Genomic DNA, 25,889 nt, shown 5'->3' on the forward strand with positions numbered 1-25,889 from the left:
TGTAGGCTATGAAATTTTCCTTAGACCTTTCATTTTCTTCAAATTTTCTCTTACAAAAGTTGCTTAACAGCATCCGTACTGAATATTGTAGTCAGCAATTTAAAATCCGTAATTAGCAGAAAGCTTTAGATGGGTATTTATGACAAAGAATGCCTGGATTTGATAAAGGTGTAAAGAACTAAAAATACAGACGCTCTAGACAAGATGAAAGTAATCTGTTTCAAAATGAAATAAGTATAGTATAATGTGGGGAAGAGAGGGATGGGGAAAGAGGTGATAAAATCACTCTTCCTTTCTTTCTTACCCACTGATGCAGTATTGCTGTAAAATTGGTTTGAATCATGTGGACTACCCTCAAGCCTGGATCAGCAAAAACATTAAATGTAAAGAAATACAAAAATGCAAGATATATGCAAAAGTCAGAAAAGCCAATTGATTATTCTCAGAAAGACACTAATGCTTAGGGCACTGCTTACTGCACTAATATGCCTCATCTTGGGGACTAAGGGTATGTCTACAGTATGAAATTAGGTCAAATTTATAGAAGTCGGTTTTGTAGAAAGCGTTTTTATACAGTCAGAGCATTTGTGTAGGGACACACACAATTAAGTGCATTTAGTTGGCGGAGTGCGTCCACAATACCGTGGCAACCATCGACTACCAGAGTGTTGCACTGGTAGCTATCCCACAGTTCCTGCACTCTCTGCTGCCCATTTGAATTCTGGGTAGAAATCCCAATGCCTGATGGGGCAAAAACATTGTCGTGGGTGGTTCTGGGTACATATTGTCAGACAATGGTTTTGCTCCTTCTTTCCTGGTTATCCGTGCAGACGCCATACCACAGCAAGCATGGAGCCTGTTCAGTTCACCGTCACCGTATGTCTTCTGGGTGCTGGCAGATGTGGTGCTGTATTGCTACACAGCAACAGCTCATTGCCTTTTGGCAGCAGACAGTGCAGTATGATTGGTAGCCATCATCACCGTATTCCAGCGTGCTCTTTTAGCTGACCTCAGTGAGGTTGTCAGGAGTGCCTGGGCAGACATGGGAGTGACTCAGCCAGGTCATTTCCCTTTTAAGTTTCGTCTCATGGCAATTCAGTCCTGCCGGCAGTTGTACTGCACCGTCTTCTGCCGAGCACCCAGGAGATGATGATGGCTAGCAGTCGTACTGCACCATCTGCTGACTCTGGGAAATGTGCAGGTCATGGTGGATGGCTTTGCTGCAATGGGATTCCCTAACTGTGGTGGGGCGATAGATGGAACCCATATCCCTATCTTGGCACCGGAGCACCAAGGCAGCGAGTACATAAACCGAAAGGGGTACTTTTCAATGGTGCTATAAGCACTGGTGGATCACAAGGGACATTTCACCTGCGTCAACGTGGGATGGTTGGGAAAGGTACATGACGCTCGCATCTTCAGGAACTCTGGTCTGTTTCAACAGCTGCAGTAAGGGACTTACTTTCCAGACCAGAAAATAACTGTTGAGGATGTTGAAATTCTTGGGGACACAGCCTACCCCTTAATGCCATAGCTCATGAAGCCGTACACAGGCAGCCTGGACAGTAGTCAGGAGCTGTTCAACTACAGGCTGAGCAAGTGCAGAATGGTGGTAGAATGTGCATTTGGACGTTTAAAAGCACGCTGGCGCAGTTTACTGACTCGGTTAGACCTCAGCGAAACCAATATTCCCATTGTTATTACTGCTTGCTGTGCGCGCCATGATATCTGAGAGTAAGGGGGAGACGTTTATGGCGGGGTGGGAGGTTGAGGCAAATCGTCTGGCTGCTGATTACGCGCAGCCAGACACCAGGGTGGTTAGAAGAGTACAGGAGGGCGTGGTGTGCATCAGAGAAGCTTTGAAAACCAGTTTCAGGACTGGCCAGGCTACGGGGTGTGAAAGTTTTTTGTTTCTCCTTGATGGAAACCCGCCCCAGGGTTCGCTCTACTTTCCTGTAAGCTAAGCACCCTCCCCTTCCCCCTTCGATCACCACTTGTAGAGGCAATAAAGTCATTGTTGCTACACATTCATGCATTCTTTATTCATCACACAAATAGGGGGGTAACTGCCAAGGTAGCCCTGGAGGGGTGGTGGAAGAGGGAAGCACGGGGTGGGGTGGTGGAGGAAGGAAGGATAAGGCCACACAGCACTTTAAAACTTATTGAATGCCAGCCTTCTGTTGCTTGGGCAATCCTCTGGGGTGGAGTGGCTGGGTGGTCTGAGGGCCCACCCCCCACCGCGTTTTTGGGCATCTTGGGGAGGAGGCTATGGAACTTGGGGAGGAGGGCGGTTGGTTACACAGGGGCTGTAGCGGCAGTCTGTGGGCCTGCTGCCTTTCCTGCAGCTCAACCATATGCTGGAGCATATGAGTTTGATCCTCCAGCAGCCTGAGTATTGACTCCTGCCTTCTTTCAGCAAGCTGATGCCACCTCCCATCTTCGGCCTGCCACCTCTGCTTGTGCTCATATTGTGTTTTCCTGCACTCTGAGATTGTCTGCCTCCACATATTTTGCTGTGCTCTGTCAGCCTCAGGTCAAAGAACATTTCATCCCGAATGCATTTTCGCCTTCTAATCTTCACTAGCCTCTGGGAAGGAGAAACATATTCAGCTGGTGGAGGAAAAAACAGGGAGTGTGGTAGTTAAAAAGACATTTTATAGAACAACGTGGGTACACTCTTCCATGGTAAACCTTGCTGTTAATGTTACATAGCACATGTGCTTTCATTACAAGGTTGCATTTTGCCTCTTTTATTGAGAGTATGCTGGTTTGGTATGAGAGATCACTCCCACAGGGCTGGGCAGCAGAATTCGGCTTGCAGGCAGCCATGGTAAGCCACAGTCTTTTGGCTTCTTTAACCTTCATAACATGTGGGAATGGTTTCAAACAGCAGCGCCCTCATTTCCTATACAAAGTAGCCGTTGGGTTGGCCATTTAAAATGGGTTGGCAGTTTTAAAAGGAGGAGCTAAGGTTTCTGGGTTCACTTGCAGCAGAAACCAATTAGCCCTCCCCCCCACCACGCCCAATTCTTTGGGATGATGGCTTCACCCCTCCCCCCACCCCGCTAACAGCAGGGAAGATTTCTGTTCAGCGACAGGCAAACAGCCCAGCAGGAATGGGCACCTCTGAATATCCGCTTACTAAAACCACCCTATTTCAACCAGGTGACCATGAATGATATCACTCTCCTGAGGGTAACACAGAGCGATAAAGAACGGATGATGTTTGAATGCCAGCAAACACCGGCACCATACGCTACAATGATTCCTGACTACGTGCTCCTGGCCTGGCATGGTAAAGTGTCCTACCCTGGAGAACGAATAAGGCTGCCCTCCCCATTTGCAAAGGCTTTGGGAGTACATCCAGGAGAGCTTTATGGAGACGTCCCTGGAGGTTTTCCGCTCCATCCCCAGACACGTTAACAGACTTTTCCAGTAGCTGTGCTGGCCGCGAATGCCAGGGCAAATTAATCATTAAACATGCTTGCTTTTAAACCATGTATAATAATTACAAAGGTGCACTCACCAGAGGTCCCTTCTCCGCCTTCAGGGTCTGGGAGCCCGCCTTGAGTGGGTTTGGGGGGATACTGGGGCCACCTCCATGGTGATAAACAGATCCTGACTGTTGGGAAAACCGGTTTCTCCGCTTCCTTGCTGTGAGCTGCCTACAACCTCCTCCTCCTCATCTTCCTTGCCCCCAAAACCTGCTTCTGTGTTGCCTCGCGCTCCTTGGAGGGAGTCAAAGCAGAGGGTTGGGGTAGTGGTGGCTGCACCCCTAGAATGGCATGCAGCTCATCATAGAAGTGGCATGTCTGGGGCTCTGAACTGGAGCAGCTGTTTGCCTCTCTGGTTTTTTGGTAGGCTTGCCTGAGCTCCTTAATTTTCACGCGGCACTGCTGCGGGTCCCTGTTGTAGCCTCTGTCCTTCATGCCATTGGAGATTTTTTTCCAAATATTTTGGCATTTCATTTTTTCGAACAGAGTGCTGCCAGCACGGATTCGTCTCCCCATATAGTGATCAGATCCCGTACCTCCCGTTAGGTCCATGCTGGAGCTCTTCGGTGATTCTGGGACTGTATGGTCTCCTGTGCTGATGGGCTCTGCATGGTGACCTGTGCAGGTGAGCTTGCCACGCTGGACAAACAGGAAATGAGATTCAAAAGTTTGTGGGCCTTTTCCTGTCTACCTGGCCAGTGCATCTGAGTTGAGAGTGCTGTCCAGAGCGGTCACAACTGAGCACTCTGGGATAGCTCCTGGAGGCCAATACCGTTGAATTGCGTCTCCAGTGCCCCAAATCCGACCTGGCAACGCCCATTTCAGCACTAATCCCCTCGTCGGGGGTGGAGTAAAGAAATCGATTTAAAGAGCCCTTTAAGTTGGAAAAAAAGGGCTTCGTCGTGTGGACGGGTGCAGGGTTAAATCGAGAGAACGCTGCTAAATTCGACCTAAAGAATTTGGCGTGGCTAGTAGGAGACCTCTGTGACAAGGAAGGGAGGACTTCTGGTTGGCGAGAAGCAGGTCAGTTTGGACTCTGCTTCTTTACACTTGGAATCTCTCCTCCTCATTCTGTGCTTTCACTATGCTGGTGCCACTCCCTGCTAGTAGTTCCTGGGAACAAGCTAGAGTGGGGGCTCTAGTTCACATTTGCTGTACAGGCCTGGGCCATAATCTATTTACATTCACTCCAGGGAGACTTTAAAGGACTCTCTTTCCAAAGGTGCAAACATAAAACAAATTGGGAAGATGGTTGGGGAAAGAAAATGAGCTATGGCAAATAACCTATTTCTGATTTTTCTTGTAAGGAAACAAGTGGACCAGTTATGGAGTGGACTAGTTACCTTCTTTGCAAATTGCTGCACCACATTTAGTTTCTAAAGCATTTTGGATTGACTCAGCTGTATTCAATCCATGAAGCATTTTGCTTTACATGTTCATTTACAAGCATCAAGTCCAGTAGGTAAAGGATTCAGTCATTGCAACTATCAGCAGAATTTTAATGAGAAAAATGTTTGAACTGTACCTCCACCAAACATAGTTATTCTAATAAAACTTTTTCTCATATCATCACCTGAAGTTTTAGCTTCACTTTAAATGTGAAGAGTCTTAAAGTTAACTTATAAAAATCTCTTTTGGCATACTGTACATTATTCAGAAGATTATTAAACCAAAAATCTTTGATTAAAAAGTCAGCTTACATATGTATACATATAGTGTATAATCTACATCATAATTATTTTCATTTAGAAAATATGCACAATATAAAACCACTTCCATGCAATATCAATTCTTATTTAAAACATAGTATAAAAAACGACACATCCAACTACAACACAGCAGTCCTAAGCACTGAACACTTTGCACATAAAATATGTATAATTTTCACTGAAAGTGTTGTATGAAAAGTACAATATAACAAAAATATTAGATTTAAATCTGTTTCAGTTTACTACAGTACCCAAAGATGCAAACTGTTGCCAATGATATGTGCATGCACTTAAGATTGCTATTGTCATATTAAACCATGACAGAGACCATTGGTGTTTAATATTACATTACCATAGTGTCTGTAACTAATGTCCCATTATTAGTCTGTCAACCTGTTCTGTGGACCTTCCAAGTTATGAGGACTGTATTTATAAAATGCTTGTATCTAGTGCATCAAAGTATGTTGCTTAGAGTTTAAAAAATGTATAGAAAATTCATTTTCTCTACGAACAATGCTGTGTTACTCACTGAAATTCTGAAAAGATCTTGTGAGGTTTAATATGTTCCCTTCCCTGCTATGCATTGGAAGGAGGCCATTTAAATAATGCCTCACTTATATTTCAGTGGTAGTACTGTGTGCATTTCTTGCTGTGGGACCCAGGAAACAGGTGCATTAGTGGCTAGTATCAGGAAAGCATAGCAGAGAGGGTCAAAATGTGAAACACTATGGAACTTTCTATATTTAAGTACATGAATGCACTGTTTGATAGAAGCAGCATGAAAATAAGCACCCATGAGAAAATGTGTTTTGGTATATTGTAGAGTCATGGGACGCTTTCTAGGTTGGTGGAGGTCCATTGGTATATCTCAGCATGGGATAGAAAGAGCGGGCAAAGTTGTTCACTTGTGTGCAGCTGTAGTCTTCCTCTGAGGATGGGATCATGCAGGCCAGAAGCAAAAGCAAAAGGAAGAGGAACTGCAGAGGTAAAGCGGCTCTTAATACACGATAAAAGAAGGATTGGGGGCTGGAAGTTGCTTGAGTGGTTTCAGGCTGGTCTCCCATTCTGTAAAGAAAGGATATCGGATATTTTGATAGGGGGAAATGTTAAAAACAAGGTAATTAGCATGTTGCGCACACACTGTCACGCATGCCCTCTACCTTAACCCTCTCCTCCCCCATTTTAAGGAAGGCAACCTTCACTTATTGGAACAGAGACTGCTTTAGATATGAAACACACTTAAATCTAGTTTAAAAAAAGTGGGGAGAATGTCTACTACGTCTTACCACTAATAACAAAGTCTAATACATAAGGAAAATCCCCCAAAAGAGTTTAATGTAATTTATTTAGCCTTTAGGAGAGGGGCGGGCAAAATACGGCCTGTGGACCACATCTGGCCCACCAACCCATTTAATCCGGCCCTCAAGCTCCTGCTTGGGAACTGGGTCGGGGGCTGCTCTACGCACGCGTGCCACAACTCCCGGAAGCAGTAAGATGTCCCCCCTCCGGCTCCTACATTTAGAGTCATCCAGGGGGCTCCGAGCACAGCTCCCGGTGGTGGGGATCTGTGGCCTATTGGAGCTGCGGGGGCCTGGGAGGGGACATGCTGCTGCTTCTGGAGCTGCGTGAGGTAAGCGCTGCCCAGAGCCTGCACCCCCTCCCGCCCTCCAAACCCCTCGAGCCCAGCCCAGAGCATCCTCCTGTACCTCAAACCCTCATCCCCAGCTGGAGCCCAGAGCCCCCTCCCGAACCCCGAAACTCTTCAGTTCTGGTCCCAGGCCAGAGCCTGCACCCCAACCCTAATTTCATGAGCATTCATGGCTCGCCATACAATTTCTATATCCAGATGTGGCCCTCAGGCTAAAAAGTTTGCCCACCCCTGCTTTAGGAATAAGCACTATGTGTTAATAGGTTTGGGTAACAGGCTGCATTTTGCATAGGGTTATTGGAGGCAGTTTTTAAACAGTATCTTAATTTTCAAGAGCCTAATGTATCTGCATGGGCTCTCTCCCTGATAGAAGGCTAGGCCTCACATTGTGAAATTTTCTGACCCTATACCACAGGATGTATCTTTAACCCATTTACCCGTATCCCGTCACCCACACTTGGCTGCAGTGGTGTCTGATTTGTCCAGCCCTGCAAAAGCTGTACGCCCTGCAGGTGCATGGGGTGTGAGAATATGCCATTGCTTCAGGAATCAGAAAAAAAAAATTAACACTGCAGCTCTTTGCCTCTGCCAATTGTAAAGGGGCCAACCTCCAAAAGGGCACACTGGAGAAAAGTTCCCATAAAAGTGCAACACTACAGTAAAACACAGGGTTTGTAGGGGCTAAGCAGGGGGTTCTCAAACTGGGGGTCAGGACTCCTCAGGAGGTCATGAGGTTATTACATGGGGGGGTCGCAAGCTGTCAAATTCCACCCCAAGCCCTGCTTTGCCTCCAGCATTTATAATGGTGTTAAATATATTAAAAAAGTGTTTTTAATTTATAAGGAGGGTTGCACTCAGAGACTTGCTATGTGAAAGGGGTCACCAGTAAAAAAAAGTTTGAGAGCCACTGGGCTAAGCAGACACAAAGGAAGGTGCTACTTCTATGTACCACCACTGTATCCTCATGTTGGTATCTAGGGGAAACAGTGAAGTCAGCCATGAATCCAGATACATTGCCTCCATAATGTGTACAGACCCATTAGGAGCAGGGTCTCCCCACATTTGTTTGCCATTTGGCGTACAACACACTGGCACCAAGCCATCAAGCTTGCCTACTCTCTTTATTTTAAAACGTACTCTACATTTCTACCAAAAATCACATGCTACCTGACACTGCTGCTCTTGCCTTCCGAAGTTCTCCTTACACCACCAACCTGTTAAGATAAACATTTATTATTACCCACCTCTAGGACATTAAAATGTAAACTTTTTCATACCTAAAATGAGCCAGTTTCAAAAGGTTTGAGGCTAAAGTACAGATTCAATTCAAGGGAAGGTGGGATGAAAAGACAGCAAAAATCTTAGAAAAACAGGCATTTAATTTAAAAAGTTCTTGCCATTTCATGTGGGCTGGATTTCGCTACTAGTGGATGATAACTTCCAGAATCCAAGTCATCTGCTGCTGGCAGAAATGCACTGATGTCCTAAAAAAAACAAACCACACACCCCTAAAATGTGTATACATAAAGCATCAACATAAAAACTGTAAAATGCTGTATATGTCTATCTTTAAAAAATTATCCACGTGTATATATGGATGGCAGCCAGCTTGTGAAGAACAAACAGTTCCACCGCTAAGCACCCATGGATTAGGATTCTTGTTTTATCCTGTGCAGTTTTGAGAAACAGCTTTGGAAGGAACAGAAAGCATGAGCGGCAGATATGTGCTGATATATTAGCTTGAAAACAGTAAGTCAAACTGGTCTAATTCAAGCTCCCACTGAGGCATAAGGCAGGGTATATCTAATATTGATTGATGGACATACAACATGTAGGGGTTATGTACACACACACGTCATATTTCTTGTCCCAATAATTGCTCATATTTGATAAGGCAATAAGGAGCTCTAAATACATACAAGTTTTAAACCAGCCTGATTTTCTTTTAGAGTTTCTACTCTTGATTTTTTACATTTTGGGCTGGTTTTGCAGCACTGGTTCTTGTATCCTTTATTATCATAGCACTTGTTAATAATCAAGTTTAAAAATCATACCCCTGACTCACCATGTTTCCTTGTGAAGTTTTTAAGTCCTGTGAAACCTGTTCAAGAAGCCTTTTCAGTTTCTTTCCAATTACGTGTATTTTCTCATCAGCTTCAATATAATCTTCTCCATCTGATTTAACTAGAAGGTAGGTGGAGATTTCCTGTAGAGCATTTACTTGTAGCTGTTGTTCCAACAGCCCTTTCTCCAGTTGCTTAAAAAGGAAATGGTTTGAAATATAACAATCAGTATAAACTGATTGCTCTAAACTTGTGGGAGGATTATAATTTCATAACAAGATGAACTAATTTTATTTCTTCAACAGTTCCAGTGAATAATGCAGCATGATTGATGATCCAAAAGGAACAATTCACAGAGTGTGTTGCAGACTAGGATTTAGGTATAATTGCAGGGTTTTGTGGGAAAGATTATTCATAACCTGGTCATACTTCAACACAAACTGGTGCACTTAATCCGGACCTTCGTGAGTACTTAATCTGCTCACAAACAGTACCTCTATCATATTTAGCTTCAGCTAGATTTATTAGTCAACCAATTCCTAAAGCCACAAATCTATTCATGTATAAATGAAGTATCCCCAAACTGTACCTGTTTCCTTTCAAACAACCATTTTTTTAGAAATAACTACATTACTTTTTATTTTTGTGGAAGTAACTTGCATGTTAGTCTCGTACCTTGATTCAATAACCAACCCATAACATACCATTAATTCTTTTTGGCACTCCAGTATTGTATGGGGGTCAGCATTTGGATCAGTGAATTGTGCATTATGTCTTAGACTTTCAGCACTTGCTAGTCCCAAGAGTAGTTTCTGACTCAGTTCATGGAAATCCTGAAGAAAGAAGTAAAGGTTTACAAGAATGTGTGCCTGGAGTATTGTAATAAAATCAGCCTAACACTCTTGCTCTGTTGCTATGCAATGAAACAGTTGATCAAGTATTTTTACTTAGGTTTGTTGAGGGTTACTCAAAAAGATGACTGGTCTTCCTGTGCTAAAACTACATGTAACAGCTCAGACTAGTGGTCCCAACTCTATCAGCTCCTTCTGTGGCTTTAAGCAAGTGATTTAACATCTCTTCTTCAATTGCGCCAAGTCATCTATAAAACATGGGAAATAAGGTAGAGCTACTTCTCAGGCATGTTGTGTGGATTGCTTGCAAATTGTTTTAAACATGATAAGCCTTCAAATATGATAAGGGCTGTTATAGAGAGGGTGGTGATCAATTGTTCTCCACTGAAGGTAGGATAAGTAACCTGATTAATCTGCTGCAAGGGAGAACTAGGTTAAACATTAGAAAAAAACTGTCTAACTATAAGAACAGTTCAGTTCAGGGATAGGCTTCCAAAGGAGGTTGTGGAATCCCTCTCATTGACTAAGACTCTAGGTTTACTTGGTTCTGCCTCACTGTGCTGGGGGAGATCAGATGACCTCTCAAGTCCCTTCCAGCCATACATTTCTAAGATTCTATGAAAAACAGTGTAAGTGCTATTTACCACTAGTGTGGCTATCCTGTGCATAAAAAAGGGCATACATTCAAAGAAATCTATAATCTGAGTAAAAATTCCAAGGAACTGCTGATATTCCTGCAACTGCCATACTGTGTCCTCTAATCTACTTAATCAGCTCATTACAAATAAACTCTCATTCAAAGTGTGACAAGACAAATGTTTGCTTTATTTACCTGGCACTGCATTAGGGTTTGTTGTAAACCCCTTCTCCAGTTGTCCATTGAATGACATACTTTCTCCCAGTGCAAATTCACTTGTCGAAGTCTGTTTTGAAGCTCTTTTGATTCAGTGATATCCGTTTGCTGGAAGTCTTTGCTGCTCTGATTAACGGAGAACACTAAAGCCTTGTAGTTATCAAAGGCTTTAAGCATGTCCTGAAGAAAGAAGCAGATTAGAACCCTCAGTGAATTATCAATACCTTTTATAAAACAATCCTCCACAAACTAAGAAATCACAAATATTTCAGGGAGTTACCAGATCTGAAAAAGCATTTTCCAGATATTTCTAGGGAAGACTTTAAGGCAGAATGTCTCAGTTTCTTGAAGTTGAATACCCACTGGCAATTGCAGGAGCAATAATATAATTACATAAGGTAGAATTTTGCAATGACCTGGATGTTAAAAATTCTACATTCTGTTAGAAGCTCGATAGTATTTACAAGTTTTCAGGACCTTGATTTTACAGTTATTAAATGACTCTGTTCACTGCCTGGACAGAACAAAGGTGATGGCAATGGCTCCTGTCCCAAGAAGTTTATAGTCTAAATCAGGGGTCAGCAACCTTTCAGAAGTGGTGGGCCGAGTCTTCATTTATTCACTCTAATTGAAGGTTTCACGTGCCAGTAAAACATTTTAATGTTTTTAGAAGGTCTCTTTCTATAAGTCTATAATATATAACTAAACTATTGTTGTATGTAAAGTAAATAAGGTTTTTAGAATGTTTAAGAAGCTTCATTTAAAATTAAATTAAAATGCAGAGCCCCCCAGACCGGTGGCCAGGACCCGGGCAGTGAGAATGCCACTGAAAATCAGCTCGCATGCCACCTTTGGCACACATGCGATAGGTTGCCTACCCCAGTCGAAATTATATCTCATCCAAAAAAAAAAAAGAACACCTCCAGCAACATAGTACCCCTTAACATCAGGTTGAAGTCAAGGGTCCAGCACTGCCTTACAGGGAGGAGTGGCAGCTAGAAATTGGAAGAATCTAGCAATTTCTTGCATATCATCCATCCAAGTACAGACCCGGCTCAGCCCAGCTTAACTTTTAAGATTTAAGAGTATCATCACAAATAGTGTAGCAACCTGCACTTCATGTTCTGGTGAATGCCAATTTTTTATTGTGTCTCAAATTAAATATTGTTCTCTTTCCTAACCTAATATTAACTGAGATAATGAATTTATTCTGCATATTTGATTAATAAATCTTGTTGTTCACTTCAACAGAAGTCAGTATCTGATAACTGAGGTGTGATTCCACCTTTTGAAATAATCCATTAGAAGAACTACACAAAGTGTCTAGTTTCTGGGTCTAGTTGCTCTCCTCAGTTTGCTGGGAGATGCATAATAACCTGTGCAATTATCAGGCATTGTGCATACAAATCTGCACACATTAGGATAGAAATCTCACATACAGTTGGATGGTAACAGCCTAAAAAACTTTATTGTTAATATAGTATTCACAAATTATAGGAAAAGACTATTTGATCAGAGAAACAAATATTTTAAATAGTAATGACATTCTTAAAACCTCACTTCTCAGTATGTGACAACTTACTTTCAGTTTCTTTACTCTTTGTTCCATTGTATGCATATTGGTTGCAGGCTTTGCTTTCTGTAATTCTTCCAGCTCTTCTTCAGTTTTATCCAGCCAAGCAGTAATATCACTGAGGTCAGAGTTCAGTTGTTGCCACTGCTGCAAATTCTGTTTCATTCTAAGTTTATTTCTTAGGTCCTGAGCTTGAATGAGCTCCCATCTCTCAATAACAGCTACAGTGATATACCAAGAAATGCTTTAACACACCAATGATGTGAATATTATTTAAAACAGAACAGAATATTATTTACAAACTATCAAGTTTAGTGTTTCTAAAGAACCCATTCTACAATCAGGTTCTGACCAGAGAGTCTCTTTCCTTGCGTGATGGGGTATATCAGTCCTGCTCTGGGCCAGAGGAGGTTAATCCCATGCTATGGTCTGAGGAAGCCATGCCCCCTCACCCATGCTGAGCATGCTCTAATTGGAACCACAGTATAAGAGGAAGCAGCTCAGCTCAGTCTAGGCTGACCATCGTTAATTGTACTGCAGGCTCCTGCTGGGAGAGTGCTGGAGTCACCAGATGCCAATGCCAGCCAGGTTGGTGCCTCTACCAAAGCCCAGCTGACTGCCAAGGCAGTATTGCCGAGGGATCCCCTGCATTGGAAGAAGGGTAGGAAACAATTCCCCAGTGAAGGAATGGTAGTGATGGGTGACTGAGAAGCGAGGTATCAGTTCCCTCGGGTCCTGGATCGGGACTTGGCAGAGAAGGGTAGGCCCGGGCCCCCTACCCCATCTGACCTACCATGGACACCACCAACATGCAGGGAGGTGAACTGGGCCATACAGCCTTGGGAATAAAGGTGGCTACCTAGACTTTGGCAACTAGGCCCTATGTCCTGAACCCCAGGACAGCTTTACTGACTTAGGCCATTGGGCCATACTGCCCTGGGAAGGAAGGCGGCTACTTAGACTTCAGCTACTAGGCCTTACTGTCCTGAACCCCAGGCCTCCCTTAGTGACTCGGGCTGAGGGGCTATACTGCCCCAAGGGGCTGACAGGTATATCTGCCCTGCGACACCTTGTATAAAAATATCATAATAATAAAATTATTATAATGTACTACTTGTATCCTGAAAGGTCAGCTTTACAACCAGATATACAACCTATACAGGTTACCTGACACTACACAGGAATTTTTTCCACGGTAATTGAGGAATACATTATCAAGACAGAAATACAGAAGAAATACAGAGAGGTAGAATGTAATTATCCAGACTGAATTTGGCAAAAACAACAGGATTAACAACCATGGGATGAAAGTAAATACAAGTGACCAAGTTTTATGTATCATCTGAAAGAGGCATTTCCAGCAGCATAGTGCTACATAAAATCATGTTGGGGTATTGCTTCTGTGCTGACTGAAAAGAGTGTCAACCACTCAATCACCAACATCACTTCTCAGCACATAGGCCTGCCTTGGAGATCTCCCATCCACAGAGTGACCTGGCTTGATGCTGGTCAAAGTGTGCTGATGCAGTCACAGCATAAAATGGTTGGTATAGCTTCAATTTATCACTCTCACTCTACTGGAGGTTTATAATTATGGTACAGGGTATTGTAAGCTTAAGGCAGCCTGCTCAACTGTCTCTGTTCTTAGTATGGATCTGCTCTAACTTGAAAAATGTAGCAAAGATTACCAAGCCTTGGTTAATCAAGAGCTTATGTAAATGGGAGCTGTAATATACCATTTTTTCCTTGTGATTGGAGTATAAGTTACTGAGAAAACAAGTTAAACCAATCTTGATTTAGTCAAAGTAACATACTTCTTGGTTTCAGTAAAGAATTTTCACAGTCTGATTAAAAATCCCTTGAAGAGGCTAGAACCTCACTGAAATGAATGGGAACAATTTCACTTTTATCAGTAAGGAGACAAAAGTCAAGTATATGATGAGTCTGAAACTCTTGAGTCTAGTAGATAAAATATAAGGGCTGAGAATTCAGCAATAAACACAGGTCAAACAATGTCAAGTGAGAAGAAGGCTTAGCAAAATCTATCCTTTTGGAGAACAGTGGTACATCTTTTCTCAACGTAAGTGTACTGTCATGTTGTCTTTGCTTTGTTTACTTGTGAGTCACATAATAAACCATTTCATAATAGTCATTATTCATTTTTTTTACACTGTTTATCTTTACCTGTACCTGACTGCTTCTCTGCAGCTGCAATGCTCACAAGCCCCTGTTCATTTTGGGGCTCTTCATCATTCAATATAGCAGATACTTCTTTCACACAGTCCGTGCTCCCACTGCTTGCAGACACTAGCTGTTTAACCTAGAATTATTTCATAGGTTTATTAAGCTCACATGCTGTAAATGCCCATGAACCTTCAAGTTGCATGCACATTGGTATAAAAGGTAGGCAGAGTGTAGGTTTTGAGAGTTACACTTAATAAAGGTGCAGCAGGCCAACACCATCTCTATGCAACAGCATTTTATGTATACCAGGTAAATATGCAAACAGTTACTAGTAGAAATACAGTAATGACCCAATCTGGTGAGAGGTTCAACTCCTCAAAGGTGTTTAGTCTCTTAACTTCTGTGATTTCAATGGAAGTTTAGGAACCTATATACCAACGAAGATCTGGGCCCTAGTGATTTATTGATAGAAATGAGTTGATTCTGAACCACTGTATAAAATCTAGTATCAGTGGCATTTCCATTCATTCCATCAGGTACTGAGACTTGGCAAGAGCTACTATAAGAAAAAATATGGCGATGGACTAATAACAAGCAACTCTAACAATAACCATTAATAGCCCAGCCCCAGTGCTACCTCATTCCCATGAGAACTAGAGTATTGATGGCTATGGCCTAATCCCCCTGAAACAGTGAGCTGGCAGAGCAGGGACAATAAGCAATCCAGAAGGAGATGAAGGTAGAGCTGCTGCCAGTTTCACTACTGCTGGAAACCAACCACTAAAAGAATAAGCTCTCTTCTGGCTTCCCTACTGCCTTAGGCATAGTCACTCTGGCAATTCCCTCTTTGCCATCAGGGCAGCTTTTTGAATGACCAGAAATGGGAGGAGTAGCAGGCTGTGTCTAGGCAGACCCCCTTCCCCTCTTCCAGCCTGCATGCTGAGAAAGGATACTTTGAACCTAGAGTTTCTAGGGATTGTCCTGGAGTCTGCAGGAATTAAAGATTAATCTTTAATTGCTTAGAATTAATGTCCACAGATCTGGAACTCACATAGCCTGGCTTATATGGGGTACTTGTCTCTGGGCTGCCAGATTGCACATTTCTCACCATCTCTGCCTCGTGGTACTGATGTTTTCTGTAGGCTGGGCTCTCCGGGGAATGCCATGTAAGAGCTTCTGAAATGGATTTTCCTGCCACATAAAAAAAAAATAAATAAAAAAATTAAAAACCCTGAATCTGAGCCCCCGAACTCTGTAGTGAAGCATTTACTTTTTAAATAAATTAAGAAGTGTTCTGAAGAATATGGCACCAAGTGATGGCATCAAAATGACAGTTCTGCAGCTTTCCTTGCAAAGCATGCACATTTGCAAAATGTCAGCAGTAATCCAGGAGGTAATGAAATGACAGCCATGCAGTTATGGGACATTTTATTTTCTTCTGAAAATGTTTGGCTGCAGTATGATTTAAAACAAGAAAAGAAAAGTTTGCACCATAGTTTTGGGAAGTTCCTATTCCCATGATATGATCATTTTGCTGCAATGCATGACAAGTGAGTCAAGAATAGACCTGTCCTGACTGGAAGAGAACAGTGAATGCTCATTTGGGATTTAACTGATGGCATGCCCAAGGCTCTGTCACACACAATGTAAAATTATAAGCGATAGTTAAAGTGCTGCTTTTACTTGCAAAACTAAACTACTGTCTCAGTAAATAGGTGATTACAATCAACAAGGAAAAAAATAATACCCAGACCAAACCACCATGAAAGAGCTGAAAGATTTTGGATGAATATAATGAAATGCACATTAACCATCTCTGCATTTGACAGGAAAATTCTAAACGGCATGTCCTTGACTGCTTTGTAATGTACATGTGTTTCTACTGCAGCGTAAAAACACCATGACACAATGGCACATGGTGTCCACACAAGGCAGGAAATCAGACGTTACGTATGAAACAGGTTTAGGAGTATAACGTGCACCACAGGGAGATTGCCATGTTCAGACACATGCATTAGCAGGTGCCTACCAGAAGATGCTTTCAAAGTTTTTGTGGTCATTTTAAGATATGCCTCAGGATTTTCAGTGATTTCTACATCTGAAAGAGAATAACGTCATTTTCCTCACTGGACAAATATTTGATATTTACTGAATATTAAACAGAAACATCTGAAATATTGACTGAAAGGAAAAACTTCATTACTATTTTCATCAGAGATTTTTAGAAAACAAGGAATTTGGGGGAGTCATTCAAAACTTTAAGTTTGGTTTCGACAAAACTATCCTTTTTGTCTAGACAATATCATGAAGAGTTAAATAACACTCACTTTTTTCTACCATTACAAATTAACCCCCCCCAAACAAACAAACAAACAAACAAACAAACAAACAAACAAACAAACAAACAAACAAACAGGTGCCACTTCAGGGATCCTGGAGGTGGCTCTAGTGAAACAAAAATGTTTGGGATTATTGGCTCTTACCTGAGAGAGCACTGTAGTATGTTCCTTCTTCTTCATCCTCATGAGAGGAAGAGCCCCCTACATCACCTGTGTGATCCCATTCAAGTGGGATGGAGTCAACACTGACAGGGGTCTCACAGCCTGACCTTTCATGAGCTGGTGCAGGGGACACAAGATGGCAAAGGGACTGCTGGGAAGAAGGCACCTCATTTGTTGCTTTCTTATGCCAGGGAGCATTTTGCATTTCTCTTGAGTCTTCTGCATCTGTCTCATTTTCAGATGTATCTTTATCATCTTCTGTCCCCTAAAAATAATTGTTTTATGTTGTGATGAATGAACATAGATCTAGGTCACTTAATGAGTGATCCCCGAAGCAGCAGCACGTCCCCCCTCCGGCTCCTACACGGAGGCGCAGCCAAGCGGTTCTGCACACTGCCACACTGTCTGCAGGCGCCACCTCTGCAGCTCCCATTGGCTGTTGTTCCTGGCAAATGGGAGCTGCGGGGGCGGCACTAGGGGTGGGGGCAGCATGCGGAACCCCCTGGCTGCCCCTATGTGGGAAGGGGGACATGCTATGCTTTTGGGAGCCACGCGGACAGAGGCAAGCCCCCGACCCCGCTCCCTGGCTGGAGCAGGGCAAGCCCCAGAACCCGCTCCCCAGCAGGAGCTCAAGGGCCAGATTAAAACATCTGGAGGGCCAGATGCAGCCCCCAAACCATAGTTTGCCCACCCCTGCATTAAAACCATGCTGCTACTCAGCTACTGCTATGCAATGAGTATTTCGTTTTCATACCAACACCCTGCCAAAGCACCAAGACCATACTTATCCCTTACAGGATGCCTGGAAGTCAATCTTTGGTGGAACCGAGAGACTCGTCCAAACACTTCCTGACAGTATCTATGCAGTTCCTCCAACTCATCTTCAATCAGGATAGCATCCAAAGGCTCACTCTTCTGAATCAGCTGCTCTCCAAAAACTATGAGCTGATCGATCTTATTGGTGTTTAGGGTTATTTCCTGTTGGAAACCCTATATTGAGCATACATAAGAAATGGTTATGTAAGTAGTGTTTCTTTCTTGCTTGTGCTTGAGGCTGTCCTTCTGCTCTAGCACTGTAAAGGGAAAGGAATCTGAACACTGGTATAGTCATCTATCTTCTTTTGGCAGATAGCTTCCTAGCCACCATCTGTAAAGGTTTGGTTTTTGTTTTGCTGGTAAAAGTTGTATGGGTGAATTTAATGTGTGAATTTAGGTGCTGACTGAAATTTAGGTGCTGACTGAAAGTGAAGTGCTCCATCCATGCAACAAGATCAGCACAGGCAACAGTGATGCAAACTTGCCCACACTATCCAGTGGATGTACCACAATCCTGATCTGGATGGACCACCTCAAGCGTGTGAAAGAGTAGGCTATTCTTCATGCCTATGCAAAGTCTTCCAGCGAGTACCCCAGTACCAATGATGGTATTTGTGATGTAGGGATCTAGCCACTAAAACCTGAATGCATTCTATCTTTGCTATTGAAATAGATGGCAAAAACTTCTGGTCACCATTAGCTTGAACAAGTGACCTATAGGTAACTTGAACCATCAAGTCCCCCTTGCCACTAAGTCACCTTTTAAACTTTGCACAGAATAAAACCGAATACATGCTGTGGAATAAGAAGAATGTGTTACGGGGGAAAGGACAAGAGTACTGCTAAAAGGAATATCAACTTAATTATTCATGTAGCAAAGAATTAATACCTTCCTGAAGGAATGTCACAAAAGCTAGTACACATGTACGTGATTGAAATTTTCAAAGAATATACCTCCCAAATATGCTACATTATACAAATATCATTATACAAATATGCTTACATTATATTAAAAATCCTAATTGGAGATAATAATAATATTACAGAACTGGACCTGTCTTCAAGTTGGCTAACACCTTCTAAACTTTGATTTTAGGTATATAGCTGTTTAGTGATTGCTGTTTACATTTACCCAGATTTAAGCTATCCTTCAAGTTTAATATAACTGTCATTGACACTAAGTTGTAAGGGGGGATGGAAAAATAGAATTGAAGACTCTGAATACTGAACTTACATTTTACAGAAAGTATTTTTTATGTTGAATTGTACAATTATTTTTTTAAAGTTTACTGATCCTATAACAAATATGATCTCATGGACATAATGTATGCTGTCATGAAACGAGCCCATAGATAACTGGCAGGCATTGTCAAGAGACTACAGACTGACATCATCTTTGTTCTGTAAAACAGCTATTTTGAATGATACATACGTTTAATTGCCGCATTTTGTCATCAAAGTTACTCTCTGAGAAGTGTTCCACATTTGTCAGCTGAAGGTCCATTTCTGTGAGCCACACAAGAATGCTTTCCCTTGTTCCCTCAAACTCATCTCTCTGGTTGGTGAAGTACTGAATAAGAAAAGGGCAGCTGTACATTATTAGTTTAGTTACTGAATAAAGATTGTCATAGGAGCATTTTAAAACCGGCATTTTCTTTCAGAATTGCTGTTCATTTTAAATAGACGTGTGTGTAAGGCCTTGTCTACACACCAGAATTAGTCTAAGTTGGGTATACTTAAAGCAGTACAACCCCCGCTAGCATGGACACTGTTATACTGATATAAAGGTGTTTATGCCACATAGGAAAGGGAATGAGGTATATGAGTATAAAGCACCTTTATACCAGTATAACTACACCCACACTATGGGGGAAGTGGGGGTGTCCTGGTATAACTATACTTGTGAAAAAAAAATCCACACCCCTAATCCACATAGTTCTACCAGTACAAAAACCGTATTTAGACCAGGCCTTAGCTGTTTTTGCTGCTCTAACTTTAGCAGCTAGTTTAGATAAAGGAAAAAAGTCCCATCTCTAATTAAAATTAGATCATCAAAATTAGCAAAATGATTGATTAGCTGGAATGTGGAAATACACTCAAGTGTAATTATCATGCCATTTGGTGTTAAAGCCATTTGTATAAATTTGTTCTACTTCCTGCTGTCTCCCACCCAGGTGGAGATCAGAAGAGGAGCTTTCTCCATCACAGACTGCTAAGCAGTTCCCAAACAATAAATATACTGAAAAGAGATTAGGTAAAAGAGTGAAAATGACACCTTCTAACTGCAGGTTTGCTCCCTTTGCGTGGTTACAGTCAGATCTGCTGATTTTGGGGAATTTATTTTTCTTCCTGCCACTTGCTGGGAACTTGCTATATCATAAATTGGGCTGTGACTAGCTTTTCCAGGCCACAGCACAGGTACTTGAGCCCTGAAGTCAATTTAACCAGCTCAGAGAGGATCACCTAAGTATTAGAACCAGCCTCTTCGTGTCCCAATACTCTTTTGCCACTCCCCTCCACTGTGGCTCACGTTGCAGGAGGAGGAGGTCTGGCTGAAGAAAGTGGTGTGGCCAGTATGCCCCTTTACCATACCTTGTACATTTTCAACCCTTTGGGCCTGTCACAAACCAGCATAAATTACAGCGGCCTTGTACAACACTACACCAGGATCTAGGGAGAGAACTTCTTTTTTGCACCCCAGCCCCAAGTTGCCCTCTGTGCAATTCAGCTGACCTTAGGACCTTGCCCTCTAAATTCAGAAAGGCACAAAGAGTTTTAATCAGTATTGGAACAGACAGGTGCAATTCCAATTAAGTCAGTAGAGATGCACCTACTTACTCCAGTGCTGAAATTACCCCAATAGTAGGTGTGACAGAGTTCAAAGCAAAAAGGGATGTGGTTAAGATAGGGAGGTGTATTCTGTGTAAAATGTGCAGCAGCCCCTGGAGCCTTGTTTAGTATCAGGATTGCCACACAGCATAAGTCACCTGAGGACTGGTTCAGAAGGCAAAGGAAGAAGTCAAAGTAAAGTGTCTCAAACTCTGGCAGACATTAAGCGGAGTGCATCATGTACCATGAACACAGCCACAGAATGGTGTTGGGTCAGAGGAGAGGCAGAACAGGAGCAGCATTACCTGGGGGAGGGGTGAAAGACATGCTCTCCAAAACTTTGCCTATTATTCACCTACTCTTCACCTTCCAGCAGCGCTGGTTAATGTCAATCTATTTGTTAAGGACAAATGCCACCAAATGGCCTCCCTATGAGGTGCCCTCACACACTGATTGGTAACTTACACACCTTGCTGCATTAACCTCTGGTTACACTTTACTGAAACATACAAAAGGAAGTATTTCTTCACACAATGCACAGTCAACCTGTGGCACTCTTTGCCAGAGGATGTTGTGAAGGCCAAGAGTAGGGTTAAAAAAAGAACTAGCTAAATTCATGGGGGATAGGTCCATCAATGGCTATTAGCCAAGATGGGCAGGGATGGTGTCCCTAGCCTCTGTTTGCCACAAGCTGGAATGGGCGACGGGATGGATCACTGGATGATGACCTGTTCTGTTCATTCCCTCTGGGGCACCTGGCACTGGCTATTGTCGGCAGACAGGACACTGGGCTGGATGGACCTTTGGTCTGACTCAGTCTGGCCGTTCTTATGTTCTGTTCTTATGACTGCAGAATCCCAGTATGGATTGACAGATTTTCTTGGGATAACTTTATCCACGTCTCCATAGTTAGTTCTAGTTAAGAACAAAGGCCAGTTTCTTGTACCTGACTCCTGTGCCAAGCCCTCTCCTCCCAGCCCTGGTTGCAGGAGTGTCAGAGGTGGGGTAGATTGTGCCAGGAGCACAGCTGTCCCTAGGGAACCACTGCCACCATGGGTAGATTAGAACAGCCCCCAGGCTGCCCTAACCCTGTGCTGGAGCAAGAACACATTCACCCTGAAAATCAGGGAGCTATAACAGGCTGCCTGATGGCATCCCTTATCTTCTGTTGCACTAAGTGGAAACCTGGCGCAGGAGAGAACTTGGGGCAAATGTTTAACCTCACTTTGAGCTGTCTTTGATTTTGCTGGTTTGTGTTCCAGCCTGATTGTTCCTTATGTAAACTTTGGGGTTTGCATTTATAAATGAAAAATCTAACTGTGCAGATGATGAGCATTCTCATAACAACTTTGCACTTAGGTAGTGTTATTTCTACATGGGCCTCACAGGGCTTTACACTAACCCTCACAACACCCTGCAATTACCTTAAGTCTTCTTAGAATGGCAGCAACCCGTTTCTGGAGATTGTCCCAGCGCTGGTTGCCTTCATGTACCATCTGTTTCAGCTTGCTGGCTGAATCTGTACGATTCTCGCGGGCAAGCCGCCTATATTGTTTATTGATTAGCTCCAGCTGAGTGAGTCGCTCATGAATTTGTCTTTGAAATGCCTGTAATGCAAATTTAGTAATCTTATTCCTTTGCACTTCAGAGAAAAGATCGACAAAATACTGCAATCATGGAACAGAAAAATCCTCACGATCAATCAAAACCCTGATTATGTTTTATCACCACAACCTGCCCTCAGATGTGTGTTCATAGCTCCCACTGAAGTCACAGGATGTGAGAGCACATATGCAATTTGTCCTACTTACAGAATTTAGTCTATTACAGTTTCTTGTCCAATTGGAAATAAATGATCACATCTAAAATACATTTAGTATATAATAGCTTGCAATCTCTTAGATTTTTATAAGCAAAACAAACAGCTGAGTTACATGAGCAAATAAAATGTAGCTTTTAATAATCTACTATTAAGGACTGTTTCAAGGATTATCAACTTCTTGGAGAAAATGTGTCTAAAAGCAGTTCAACCACTCGCCCCAGGAACTAATACCAGGGTACAGTCTATTTGTTAGAGCCAGAGAAGACTAAGCAATTGCTTAGAGCCCCAAGCTGCTCAATTAATTATTAGCATGTGTTGGGGGCCCCACAAATATTCCTGCTTAGGCCCCCCAGTGGGCGAGTACCACGTCTGGTTAGAGCAAATAAGTATCAGGAATGTTGGGTTCTGTTCCCAGCTCTGTCACTGACTTGCTGCCTAATGCTGGGGAAGTTATTTAACCTCTCTGTCCCTCTGTTTGCCTATCTGAAAGATGGGTATAATTGTATTCCCGTATCTCGGAGAGGAGCTGTGAAGTCTGCAAAGAGCTTTGAGAAGCTCAGATGAAAGGTTCTTTATATGTGCAAGAATTAGTATTCTTGATAAGCACACATGATGTCTGTGAAACATCAATAGCTGAAATAAAAAGTGTTCACCTCAAACTTCTTCAGCTCCTCTTTGGCATTTGTGTATAAAACTTCGGAAGAGTTGGGATAAGCTGCTGTCCTTTCGGCCGATTTCAACCAGTCTTCAAAGCGAGAATAATCATCCAAAAACTTCTGCCACAGGCGCCAGGTTTCCTCAATTCTGAGGTGGGGGGTGAGAGGGAAGAAAGGCTCTGGTTTATCACAAACTTGCCAATCATGTCTCTACAATTTTTGCTTTTCTCTTCAAAATTTGGTTCATGTAGAATGTAAAAAATTCCCTGAAATATTGCACAGTTACATACACGTCCTAGAAGTGTCAGAAAAGGACTCACTTCATTCGCCTCTCCATAGACATGGAACAAATGTTTCTCCACCGTCTGTCCAGACTCCTGGTAGTCTGCTGGATGGAGTCACATTCTGTCTCATTAGCACATGCATCTGAATCGCTCAGCAACTTGTCACAGATATTAAACACAGATTCTACCCCTTCACTGTGCTGCTCAATGTCTCGTTGCAGATCCTGTGATTAGGAAATAAAGAGTTCAATTAACAAGCAATTAAACATATACATTCCCTTGTAATAGGTTGTAATGGACAGAGAAGAGTGATTGCCAGCTCAGTAAATGCAATTTTAGTTTTAATGAAGGGACTTATGGAATGTGTTGAACAAATGATAAACAAAGAAGAGATCAGAGAGCTGTCATGAGAAAGTGCATTCTTCCCCACTTAATTTCTCAGTGAAAGTCCAATATCTGCATTAATAATTTGACAAGTATAATACACATTCAAAATCCAAACCACACATTCTACGTTGTAAAAATGTGAAGACAAATGTATTTGTTTTTACAATATCAGACAGCATCTTCTTCTTGGTTTATTCCACTATAAACTCTAGCGGTGAATACACAGGATAATTCATAACCTCAGTGAATGCAAGAGCATAATTCACGTCACTCTGGTAATATCACAAACTGCAGAAGAGTGGTAAACACCAAAGAGTCACATCTGCAATTTTTCAGTTCCTCCCTCTGGGATCATCTGCTCCATGGTATCATTTAAAAATGAAAAGCAAAGTTCTCTTGTCCAATCTGCACTATGTATTTCTTCTCCAGAGTCTGTACTTCCACTGTATATGTGGCACTTATCTCCTATTGAGACCAATGCAATAAATGCAGAATGTGCAATAGAGCTCCAAAGTGCTGTGTCAGAGAAGTAAACATCATCTGAAATGCTATTAAAAAGCCACCCCATGCAACTCTAGGGACTTGGGAAATACCATTTAATATTAACCACATTTACATTTTTATGACCTGTTCCTTGCTTCACTACTGAGGATGCAATAACTCCGCAGGAACTTTATTGCAACACAAGCAAACAATGTCAGTGGGAAATCCCATTAAACGGTAATGCCAATTCCACCAGCACTCCTGAACAAGAAATCCACGGCTGATTTTGTTCTTGATTTTACAGCCCAGGGAGAACCCACAGGAATAGAGAAGAACACAAGGACTTAAAGGAAGATGCTCTCAGGAATTAATAGAAGACAAACAGTATAACTTCAGAATGTTAGCACAAAAGGAGCAAAACCTCACTGGCTGATCTAAGTGAGAGTAGCATATGTACCTGAAAGCAGAACTAAGCCATAAATGACTAAAGTTAAAGTATATACAGTACTTTACATAAAAAGAAATATCCTTGGAGTTAATGAAAAGCTGCTGCTATTGATAATGATTTATGACATCATCTGCATCACTCACAGAGGTTTCTTTCTGAGGATGTTAGAATACCAACTAATGCCAGAGTTTTGTATGTATCTTGCTAAAATTCAAATCTGTCTAATTTGTTATGTAACCACATAGAGAAGAATGTCAAATGTGACTTGAACCTCTTGGGCCAGATTCTGGTGCCCTTAATCACACTGCCTGTGAGTTACTCCTTGAGAAGAACCATTGATTTCAATGGGACTATTCACAGAGGGCTAGACTATGACTTTAGGCAAGGGGGGTGATACACAAGCTGGGCTATCCCAGTAGTAGCATTGTGCTGAGTTACCACTTTGAGTAACAATTCTACACTGATTCCTCCTTGCCCCTGCGGGTGTAGTAATCTGTGGTTGGCCTATACCAGCGATTTATTACTCTCCTCTCACTCCCCCAGTGGCTCAGCTTCTGTGAGTGGAGGGTGGGGAAGTGGAGGCAAGGCTCTGTCCTGTCCCTAATCTCCCACTCCATAGAGGGAGTGAGCAGACAATTAGCCTTACTTATTCCTATCCACCTGGACCAAGAGCAAGGTAGAGGTGTAAGGAGTGGTGGTGGGGTCTTACTCCTCTGCAGCGTGAATCACCATCTAGCCCAGAGTAACAGACTGCTCAGTGCCACAAGTATTCCTCGTTCTTAAAATCTAACCCATGTTTTTCTGACTGACTGCAAAGTGTATTGTTACAGTCTTCCTGTTCGCGGATAGCTCAGCTGTTCTTTGGTTCTCTGTTACTTTTGCCTGGTGCTTCTGGAAAGTAAGAGCAGTAATCCTTATACAGATGCTAAAAGCAGATCCAGCACAGGATTTAAATAGGTTACTATGGATTCTAGGCTGTTCTCTCTACGCAAGAAGAGGCCTTGTCTTTTGAATCTGTGGCCTGTACATAGGAACAGATTCCACTCTCTGTTACGCTGCTGTAAATCTGCAACTGACTTCAGTGATGTTACTCTGGACTTACTTACATTGGTGTAACCGTGATCAGAATCTTACCCACAGAGTACAAAAACTATTCTATTAACGCAAAAGTGGCTTGCTGATACTACCAAAGTATTGTTATTATCCGTTATGTTTGGGTTCATATAATAACTTCAGTCAGAATCCTTGTTGCTATCACAACTGCTTAATTAAAATGATGTTAACTCTC

At 42.4% G+C, this 25,889-nt stretch overlaps 1 protein-coding gene across 5 annotated transcripts in view; it reads right to left on the minus strand.

Moving 5' to 3' along the window:
• Window positions 1-2,036: 2,036 nt before the first annotated feature.
• SYNE2 (spectrin repeat containing nuclear envelope protein 2) overlaps window positions 2,037-25,889 on the minus strand; it is a 275,888-nt gene continuing 252,035 nt past the window's right edge. For 3 of the 5 annotated variants that reach the window (XM_073349866.2, XM_078853402.1, XM_078853405.1), the window contains 17 exons: window positions 23,320-23,507; window positions 22,997-23,147; window positions 21,946-22,128; window positions 19,125-19,262; window positions 17,672-17,866; window positions 16,859-17,141; window positions 16,405-16,473; window positions 15,427-15,566; window positions 14,376-14,511; window positions 12,201-12,412; window positions 10,598-10,798; window positions 9,619-9,747; window positions 8,917-9,108; window positions 8,249-8,335; window positions 8,019-8,065; window positions 3,527-6,268; window positions 2,037-2,610 (listed from right to left, as the gene is read on the minus strand). In XM_073349866.2, the coding sequence (XP_073205967.2) occupies window positions 6,043-6,268; window positions 8,019-8,065; window positions 8,249-8,335; window positions 8,917-9,108; window positions 9,619-9,747; window positions 10,598-10,798; window positions 12,201-12,412; window positions 14,376-14,511; window positions 15,427-15,566; window positions 16,405-16,473; window positions 16,859-17,141; window positions 17,672-17,866; window positions 19,125-19,262; window positions 21,946-22,128; window positions 22,997-23,147; window positions 23,320-23,507 (2,577 nt within the window). In that variant the 3' untranslated portion in view covers window positions 2,037-2,610; window positions 3,527-6,042. The remainder of the gene's footprint in view (window positions 2,611-3,526; window positions 6,269-8,018; window positions 8,066-8,248; window positions 8,336-8,916; window positions 9,109-9,618; window positions 9,748-10,597; window positions 10,799-12,200; window positions 12,413-14,375; window positions 14,512-15,426; window positions 15,567-16,404; window positions 16,474-16,858; window positions 17,142-17,671; window positions 17,867-19,124; window positions 19,263-21,945; window positions 22,129-22,996; window positions 23,148-23,319; window positions 23,508-25,889) is intronic. The other 2 variants (XM_078853404.1, XM_078853403.1) reach the window with 2 other exon arrangements.

Source organism: Lepidochelys kempii, chromosome 6, assembly GCF_965140285.1.
Source record: "Lepidochelys kempii isolate rLepKem1 chromosome 6, rLepKem1.hap1, whole genome shotgun sequence".
Lineage (NCBI taxonomy): Eukaryota > Metazoa > Chordata > Testudines > Cheloniidae > Lepidochelys > Lepidochelys kempii.